Genomic DNA, 9,937 nt, shown 5'->3' on the forward strand with positions numbered 1-9,937 from the left:
GTTTGCTGTTTGTGAAAACTACTTATTCAAAATGAGCTGAAGCAAGTTTTTTTTTTGCCACAACTTAATTGTTTTATGTTCAATCCAATAAAATTTGTAAAAAACTAACAAGTAAACTTAATTTCTTCATGTTGTCCCAACACAAATCGATTGTGTGGAACCCAGAATTTTTTTGCAGTGTACTTATAAAGTGAGCATTCTGTATGATCTTATTCTGAATCCCTAATTCTACCCAACTACTACAATAATGAATGTTGTTATTTATTCATTAGGATAAACCCCATTTTTCAGGGGGTCCCACAATTAATCACAATCACATAATAATAACACCAGAAGACAAAAGTAACCCTTCGTTCCCCGAGGGGGGGAACGGAAATGCTATGTTCCTTCGCCACAACGATTGTCCCTTAGCTGTTGAGCGTGAAAGTCTCTTCAGCTAGAAAAGGATGTCGAGCATGGCACTGGCTGCGTCTTTATAGCAAAACATAAAATTGCACAAAAAAAAAACACACAAAAAACATTAACAAAAGGGGAAGTATAGTATACATACATAAATATACATAGTACAAAAATATCTACAGATCAGTGAATCAAATCAGCACATAAATATTAACATCCTCAAAAAAGAAGTACAGCAGCAAATTAAAAGTTTATTGAGAAAAAAAGCCAGTCAATGGTTTGTTATAAGTGAGAATTGTACCTTAAAATAAAGCGTGACCAAAAATACAATTCAAACGAATATTGTGGAATTTTGTTTTAGTTGAAAAAAACTGTTTTCTGTCAGGGATATTTATTAGATGTAATCTGTTCCTGGGATTTAGTCATGGTTTAGTGATTTCTTTACTCTTCTGTGATTCATCTGAAATCATGTTAATATGATCTACTTCTGTATTATAATTCATTTAGTTTTATTTGTTGTTGCTGTTCTTACTTTTCATTATTATTTGATTAATAGAAAGTACAAAAGTTCAAAAGAAGATAATGCATTATGTATGTCTTTACTCTAATTATTTACAGTTTAATTTAATATGTCCTTTATGGGAAAAAGGGTGGTTTATATAAAGCAGCAGGTTTTTTCTAAAGCTGCAAGTCAGCATACTGAATGATTTATGAAACATTATGTGACATTAACCACTTAAATCACAGTAATCTTTTTTGCTAACACTTTATTTTGATGGTCTATTTGAGTATTAGTAGACTGTTTTCTTAATATCTGTTGATATGCTCCTTCAAAAGACATTTAACTGTCTACAAGAAACTTTGCAAGTACATGTCAACTTAGACAAACCCTAACCCCAACCGTCTACTTATAATCTAATGAGAATTAGTTGGCATGTAGATGCAATGTAACTTAAATTCAACAAACGGACCATCATAATAAAGTGTGACCTCTTTTTTAAAAATCTTTTAAAGAAAAATGAAATATAATATAAAATATATATTTTTAAATGTGCAATGATAATTGATACTGTTCAATATAATTTATTATATTGTTTTTGATGAAATAAGACTAAATGCAGTCATTCAAGCTCACTAGCATTCAGCTACATTTTCAAGACAAGTTAGGTATGAATTGTCATACAGAATGGATTGTGTTCATGTTATTATTTCATGAACCACCTGTTCATGCCTACCTACACTGTAAAAAATGCAGGGTTCCACACAATTCATTCATGTTGTCGCAACACAAATCGATTAAGTTAACTTAACACTTTTAAAAAAATTATGTGGATTGAACATAAAAGAAATAAGTTGTCCCAATGAAATATCAAGAATTGTATTGTTTCAGCTCATTTTAATTAAGTAGTTTGAACAAGTAAAAAATATATATATATTTTTGAGTGTAGGTTCAAAAAGACTTTGTCAGACCAAGGACCTGAACAGACTGAAAACAAAAGATACAGTAGATTTACATATAGAGGAGGAAAAAAGCATTTAGCTTGTGACTGTAATGCATTTAACACAAGATAATGTTTATTGAAATTAAAATAATAATTGCAATAAAAAAGCAAAAATTTAGCTTCCAAAGGCTTTTTAAAAATATCTTTTGTCTATCACTTTAATGTAATGGCAGGAAATGACATTTCAAATTTCACATTTTGATGATTTTAGGTTTTAATCCTTTATAACATAGTTATATGTGTAGTTTAGTATAATTTTATATTTTCTAAATTATTATATACATTTTATATTTTAGTCAGCGATTGGTATATGGAGGTTTTCATTTGAATGACGTACCGGAATTGCCCGTTTGGAGCAGGTCAAGCTGAACCAGAAAGGTTAGAGTGGTGTTGTGACCCGTACAGGAATGAGGTGTAGAAAAGAGAGCTGTGAAAGCAGTCCTCACTCCTCTGATCTCTAGGGCACACTAGTGACAGATGCTGGAGGCTGCAGTCTTTAGAGTCCTTTTTAGTGCACCAGCCTCCCATGCAGGAATCAGCGCTTTGAGTCTTGGTCTGAGCATGGTTTATATTATACAGAGGGTTATACCTACATGTACACTGAAAAAAGTGTTGCATGCAAAACTGTTGCAAACTATTTATTTGTGTTGAATTTAAACAAACAAATTAAATTGAGCAAATAAATTGTTTAAAACCATTTAACGTAAAAAAAAAATTGTAAATCCAAAGAATCATCTTTGAATAATTTTTTTTCAGTGTAGCTTTCTCTACTCACCTGGTGCATTCAAAATAGAGACACTTTCTCTCTAGTGCTTCTCTGTGTTCTTACAATTGTTGTACATTTTCCAAGACACATTACACATGTAGTCTTGTTGTTGCTAAACTTCCACAAGCAGTTTTTCAAACTTCACTCTTCAACAGATCCATACTGTGGCTTATTTTGCATTGTGTAAGTTCTTAGTTAAACATATTCATGATCATCATCCTAAAAGACGTGTGCCTATATTTGGTAATACAGCATTTTGTGAGAACAGACATTCATGATGTTGTTATCGTGGGAACTTATAATTGTTTATTATTCCAACTTTTAGAATGCCTTTTGAATATTCAGATTGTGGTATTGGCAGTAGGGAGAACTCTGGGCCGAAACCAAAAAATTCTGGATGCGTTTGGCTGAAAATTGAAAACGCTTAGTAATTATTCTTAATTTTTGTGAGTATTTTTAACTTAATTACTTGAATTACACTGATTCAAAAAGATAAAACACAAGCCAAACAACATAAAAAAACATGTCAGTTTAATGTAAATTGACATCTAACATTGGTGTCAAAAAGCACACCAATAATCTATTACAGAACACCATTATTAGATTTCAATTTGATGTCGTTTTGACACCAGGGTAGTTTACAGGTACATTCAATTCAATTCAATTCAATTCACCTTTATTTGTATAGCGCTTATACAATGTAGATTGTGTCAAAGCAGCTTCACATAAAAGGTCACAGTAAATAGGAACAGTGTAGTTAAGTTTGTAGTGTTTAAGTTCAGTTCAGTTTAGCTCAGTTCAGTGTGGTTTAATAATCACTACTGAGAGTCCAAACACTGAAGAGCAAATCCAACGATGCGCGGCTCTACAGATCCTGAACCATGCAAGCCAGTGGCGACAGCGGAGAGGGAAAAAAAACTTCACTAAAGGCGGAAGTGAAGAAAAAAAACCTTGAGAGAAACCAGGCTCAGTTGGGCACGACCATTTTAATTTCTCCGCTGGCCAAACGTCTTGTGCAGAGCTGCAGTCTCAGTGGCGGAGGCTGGAAGCTGGCCTCAGCGAAGACTCGTCTGTCTCTGGAGCGTCATAGGAAACAGTCTCATGTTCTCCACTCTTCCATGACCATCGCAGTAGTTGTTCAGGATTCGGCCAGGTCCAGGATATGGAAACCTTGGGATCATCTCGTCGTTGGTCTTGGATCGAATCAGTGACTCTGCATAGTCTGAGGGCCTCGGGAAGAGTATCCCCAGGTGGAAATGGAGAATAAAGAAAATAATTAGCGTAGCTGCTGTTCACAGTGTATATCAGCAAGATGCATAACCTGTGTGGAAGCCCCGTAAGTGGTGCACTAAGTGTATGCTTTACTGAACAGATAGGTCTTTAATCTAGTTTTGAATTGGGAGAGTGTGTCTGAGCCTCGGACGTTATCAGGAAGGCTATTCCAGAGTTTAGGAGCTATAAATGAGAAGGCTCGACCTCCTTTACTCGACTTTGCTATTCGAGGTACTACCAGAAGTCCTGAGTTTTGAGATCTTAAAGAGCGAGTTGGATTGTAGCGAGACAGAAGATTGGTTAGATAAGCAGGAGCTAGATTATTTAGAGCTTTATATGTAAGAAGCAATATTTTAAATTCAATACGAAACTTAACAGGCAGCCAGTGTAAGGAGGATAAAATTGGGGTGATGTGATCAAATTTTCTAGACCTGGTTAGAACTCTGGCAGCTGCATTTTGTACTAATTGAAGTTTGTTAATAGAGGATGCTGGGCAGCCAGCAAACAGAGCATTACAGTAGTCCAGCCTAGAAGTCATAAAAGCATGGACTAGCTTTTCTGCATCTGAGATGGATAGCATACTTCGTAACTTAGCTATATTTCTCAGATGAAAGAAAGCAGTTTTTGTGACATGGGAAATATGATTTTTAAAAGTTAAATTGCTGTCTAATATGACACCCAGATCTTTTATAGTAGAACTAACGCTAACTTTGTATCCCTCTAATTGTAGATCGAGTTGTGAGATCTGCTGTGTACAGGATTTAGGCCCAATAAGTAATAATTCTGTTTTGTCTGAGTTTAAGAGAAGATAATTGTTGGTCATCCAGTCTTTAACATCTTTAATACACTCAGTTAGCTTGGACAGATTAGACGTCTCGTCAGGTTTAGTTGAAATATATAATTGAGTATCATCTGCATAGCAGTGAAAGCTGATCCCATGTCTTCTAATAATGTCTCCCAGGGGTAGCATGTATATTGTAAACAGTAAAGGGCCTAAAACTGATCCTTGAGGCACCCCGTATTTTACTGGGCTGATTTGTGAAGGCTGTCCATTTATATTTACAAACTGGTAACGGTCAGATAAGTATGACTTAAACCATTGTAGGGCATGTCCTTGGACACCTGTAGACTTTAAGCGATTAATAAGGATACCATGGTCAATGGTGTCAAATGCCGCACTAAGATCGAGTAGAACTAATAGCGAGATGCACCCTTGGTCAGCAGCTAAGAGTAAATCGTTGGTTATTTTCACTAATGCAGTTTCTGTACTGTGATGAGCTCTGAAACCTGACTGAAACACTTCAAAAACATTGTTGGTCTGCAGAAAGGAGCATAATTGAGCAGAAACAACTTTTTCTAGTATTTTAGATATAAATGGAAGGTTTGAAATAGGCCTATAATTAGCTAAGTTGCTGGGTTCCAGTTGTGGTTTCTTAATAATAGGTTTAATAACAGCTAACTTGTAGGGATTTGGAACATGGCCTAAAGATAAAGAAGAGTTGATAATGTTAAGAAGAGGTTCTCCTATAACAGGTAGCAATTCTTTCAGTAACTTTGTTGGAATTGGGTCCAATATACACGTAGCTGATTTAGAGCTATTTATAATTTTGTCTAGCTCTTCCTGTTGTATGATTTTAAAGCACTGTAGGTTATTTAGATTCAGAGGCGTGTTTACTGGATCTGAAGTATAAGGCGGTGCAGAAAGTTTAATATCTCCTATTTTCTGTCTAAAGCCTTCTATTTTATCACTGAAAAAATTCATGAAGTCATCACTACTAATTTGCGGTGGAACGTTTTGTTCCAAAGATGACCGATTATTTGTTAATTTAGCGATGGTGTTAAATAAGAATCTAGGATTGTTTTGATTATTTTCTATCAGTTTGCGGAGGTGCTCAGCCCTGGCAGATTTTAAAGCCCTCCTATAGCTGGACATACTGTCTTTGTATGCAATTCTAAAGACTTCTAAATTAGTTTTTTTCCATTTACGTTCCAGGGCACGGGTTGCTGTTTTGAGAGCGCGGGTATGACTATTATACCACGGTGTAGTTTTATTCTCTCTAGTCTTTTTTAGTTTGATGGGTGCCACAGTATTTAAAGTGCTAGTAAAGATGGCATCCATACTGCTGGTTACTACATCAAGGTCATTTGCGTTTGCGGGTGCATTTCGAAGTAGAGAAAGATCAGGTAAGTTATTTATAAATTCATCTTTAGTGGATGGAACAATAGTTCTACTAGGACGATATATCGGAGCGGATCTGCTAATTTCAGGTAAACACAGCTTATATAGTAAGAGGTAGTGGTCTGTAATATCATCACTTTGTGGTATAATGTCTACATCAGTGACCTCAATTCCATAAGACAGAATTAGATCTAGTGTATGCTTTAGGCGATGAGTTGGACCAATAACATTTTGCTTTATTCCTAGTGAGACCAGCAAGTCCGTAAACGCGAGCCCTAACGTGTCGTTAGCGTCATCTATGTGGATGTTAAAGTCTCCTACAATTAGTATTTTATCAGTTTTAACTAGTAAGTCAGAGATAAAATCAGAAAACTCTTTTAGAAAATTGACATAGGGTCCTGGAGGTCTATATATGGTGATTAGAGCGAGAGATAACATAGGTTTTTGCATAGTGTTTGGAAGGACAACATTAAGCGCTAGTACTTCAAAGGAGCTAAACATAAGTCCGTTTCTCTGATTAACATTAAGAATATCACTAAAGATTGACGCAACTCCACCACCACGACCAGTTTGACGAGCCTCATGTTTATATAAGAATCCTGGAGGAGTTGCCTCATTTAAACTAATATAGTCATTTTGTTTCAGCCAGGTTTCAGTGAGACAGAGTGCATTAAGATTGTTATCTGTCATTATTTCATTTATGATAAGTGCTTTAGGTGCTAGTGACCTGATGTTTAGGAGACCAAGCTTCATGAAATTTGTATTTTCACTTTTTCGTGTTTTTTCTGGTTTAATTCTTAATAGATTATTTTTGGAGCACACAGTACGTTTGTTTCTTGATCTAATAATACGAGGAACAGACACAGTCTCTATGTGGTTAGTTAGGTATGCATTACTGTTATTTTTGTGGGACGAATAGGAGTCTGTGTGGCTAAATTGTGAGTTTTGTGAATTTTTACTTACTAGTCAGATAGAGCGAAGTATTCTGGTGATGTTGTCCGACAGGAGTTCAGCTCCAGCTCGACTGGGGTGCAGCCCGTCAGCGCGGAAAAGCCTAGGACGCTCCCAGAAAAGATTCCAGTTATTGGCAAAGAGCAATTTCTGTTCTTCACACCATGTTAATAGCCATTCATTCAGAGCAAAAAGTCTACTGAACCTTTCATTTCCTCGGCGGTAGGTAGGAAGCGGTCCAGAAACGATGATCTGCGTGGCGGGCGAAGTGCGTCGAACCGTCTCGATCAGGCTCCTGAAGTCCTTCTTCAGGATCTCCGTCTGCCGGAGCCCGGTGTCGTTCGTCCCCACGTGGAGGACGGCGGCACCGAGGCTCTCGGCAGCGCTCAGGATAGTAGGTATCTGTGCAGAAATATTCTTAACTCGGGCACCAGGGAAGCAGAAAGTGCGTACTTTGTTACCTTTGGAGGAAGTGGAGCGGACGTGGCGGACGATTGAGTCGCCAATGATGGCAACATCGCGACCCGTCTCGCGGAGAGGGGCGAAGCGGTTCTCCGTGGGGATCTCGAACACCGGAGGAGGAGACGTTCTGCCCCGGGACCTGGCAAGCACCTTACGCGGTTGCACCCAGGGGCCGTGGTAGCCGGGAGTCGGCGTGAACGACGCCTGGGTGCACCGCGTCCTCGGTGCGCTGGGCCTGGACAGAGAAACACGCGGGGTTGAAGAAACTGGGAGATTGTCGTTGTATCGGACACTTACCTCAGACGAGCGAGTACGGGTTAAGAGCAGAGCCCTGATGCCCTCTCGCTTCGTCTCCAGCGAGCGAATCTGGGACTCCACCGCTTCCAGCTCCAGCTCCAGCGCCTCCATCGATGCCTCTCCTGCACTCAAGGACAGACACGCAAGCGACATTGTACAAGGTGAAGAGCAAAGCCAGAAAGTGAGAAAATAAATGTGTGAAAGGGGTTGGTAGCTTTAGCTGACCAGCGGTGCTAGCAGGCTAAAGCTACAAACACCAAGCGGATGCTCGAGAAACAGAACGTTTAAAAGTAGATTTGTTTGTATGAGTGTGTTAGGGGATTGTTCACCCCAAGTAGGAGAGATAAATATTTAGTGAATGAGGAAGTATTTTAAGATAAAAATGTAAATTGCGAATCTAAACTCCAAACAAACGCAGCGAACTCCAAACAAACGCAGCGAAGCAGTACATGCATTGCAGGGATACAAAATCCAGTGTAAATTTGTAATTTAGAATTGAAGGTTTAAACTTTTCTTATATTATAATATAACGTTTTGTGTCGTTATTTTGGTGGTCAAAAGGGCATCAATGTGTGGATGTCAAAAGGACTTCAAGGTTTGCAAATGACGATTTCCATTATTTGACGTGTTTGTTGTTTAATGTGTTTTTTGACGTCATTTTGACATCAAGGTTTCTAAAACAACCACAATTTATTGACTGTAAAATGTAATTGATAGCAAATGAGTCAATAGGCATCATTTTAACAGCTTCACCATGACAGTGAGTACATGATTTTCGCCGCATTTTGTGGCAGGATAGTCTATACACATGGCAGTTTGACACTATTCTATGTACCTACTGAGTCAATGAAGTACCACAAATGCCTGCATTGTTAAAATGCAGAGTTTTTTTTCCCCCATATGCCATGCGGTATCAAATTCCATTAAAACAACACTCTTCCAGCAGTTCATACTCACATACAATATCTCGTTTGTCACAGGGACATGCATGAAATGTTCCTGAATGAAAATGAAAGTGCCGAACTGCAGTTAAAATCGACAAATTAAAAATGAAACACCCAAAATTACATGAAACCCCGGAGGATAGCACGATGATGCAATGGCGTTAATCGAATTATGTGCTATAACATGTAAAACGGGATCATGAAAGGAACATTCAAACAGCAACTCATGTAAAGACCTTAATCATATTATTGTCTTATTCAGATTAAGGCAGATAATTAGATGTCCATGTAAACGTAGTGAGTTTTTGGTTTGAAAGTCACACCATGCAGTGACAGGCTGAAGGGGGACTGAAACCAGCGCACTGAACACATTTTCAGCTACTATTTTCTGCTGTTTTCTCTATCCGCCAAAAACCAAAAACACCATTTTCAGCTAATAATTACCGCCTGCTGAAAATTCAGTGCATTCCTAAATTGTAGTGGTATTCATCACAGCACCAAATGCTTTAAGACTTAATTGCCTATTTATTTGCAAACATAAACATTCTCACATCTTAATCTGGCCTGCAACAAGCCAAAGAAAATGATTGAAAATGTTTTGATTCTTTAAAGACCCACGAGTCATTTACAGTTAGACTCCATTTGTTAATATTAGTTCATTAAACTGAAAATTAAAACTGCTTAAAAAGCATTCATTCATCTTAGGTGATGTTAATTTCTTAGTTAATTAAAAAAAAAAAAAACATGCAGCTAATGGAGCTACTAAGTAATAAAGTTCAGTTGTATTTTTAACTAACTAACTAACTAACTAACTAACTAACTAACTAACTAACTAACTAACTAACTGTATTCAAAACTCAAAAATCAGTCGGGCTACAAGTTGACTCGGGTTTCTTTCCATTTAAAGATGTTTACTGAATTTTCAAGCATCATAACAATAACTCCCGTGTACAAACTGTGTTGCTCCGTCTTTCTTTCTTTCACTGTTCTATTTTGTAATATAAGTTAAAACAGTCCAATAAGGGCTGAGCACACCATTACAAACAAAGGAGTAGGGGTGAAATCAACAAATGTACACAACTAAACAAATCAACATGTGAAAACTGTACATGAATTTGAGTACTATTAATACATTTAAATAAAAAATATGGCTTTTACTCTAACA

The 9,937-nt window shown here is 37.3% G+C and overlaps 1 protein-coding gene across 3 annotated transcripts; it reads right to left on the reverse strand.

The window, feature by feature from the left end:
• Positions 1-3,607: 3,607 nt before the first annotated feature.
• On the reverse strand, positions 3,608-8,269 carry LOC130214492 (uncharacterized). 3 transcript variants are annotated; one of them, XM_056446233.1, is made up of 2 exons: positions 7,082-8,269; positions 3,608-3,889 (listed from the first exon to the last, which is right to left on the reverse strand). In XM_056446233.1, the coding sequence occupies exon 1, from the start codon at positions 7,979-7,981 to the stop codon at positions 7,085-7,087; it is 897 nt and encodes a 298-aa protein (XP_056302208.1). In that variant the 5' UTR covers positions 7,982-8,269; the 3' UTR covers positions 3,608-3,889; positions 7,082-7,084. The 3 variants fall into 3 exon arrangements, with proteins under 3 accessions (XP_056302208.1, XP_056302207.1, XP_056302209.1); XM_056446232.1 differs by having other exon boundaries at positions 3,608-3,897; XM_056446234.1 differs by lacking the exon at positions 3,608-3,889 and having other exon boundaries at positions 6,817-7,172; positions 7,275-8,269.
• Positions 8,270-9,937: the final 1,668 nt, after the last annotated feature.

This window comes from Danio aesculapii, chromosome 21, assembly GCF_903798145.1.
Source record: "Danio aesculapii chromosome 21, fDanAes4.1, whole genome shotgun sequence".
NCBI lineage: Eukaryota > Metazoa > Chordata > Actinopteri > Cypriniformes > Danionidae > Danio > Danio aesculapii.

Bases quoted from the DNA above. Each gene is read 5' to 3' on its own strand.
- LOC130214492 (XM_056446233.1), bottom strand. From the start codon at position 7,981: ATGTCGCTTGCGTGTCTGTCCTTGAGTGCAGGAGAGGCATCGATGGAG.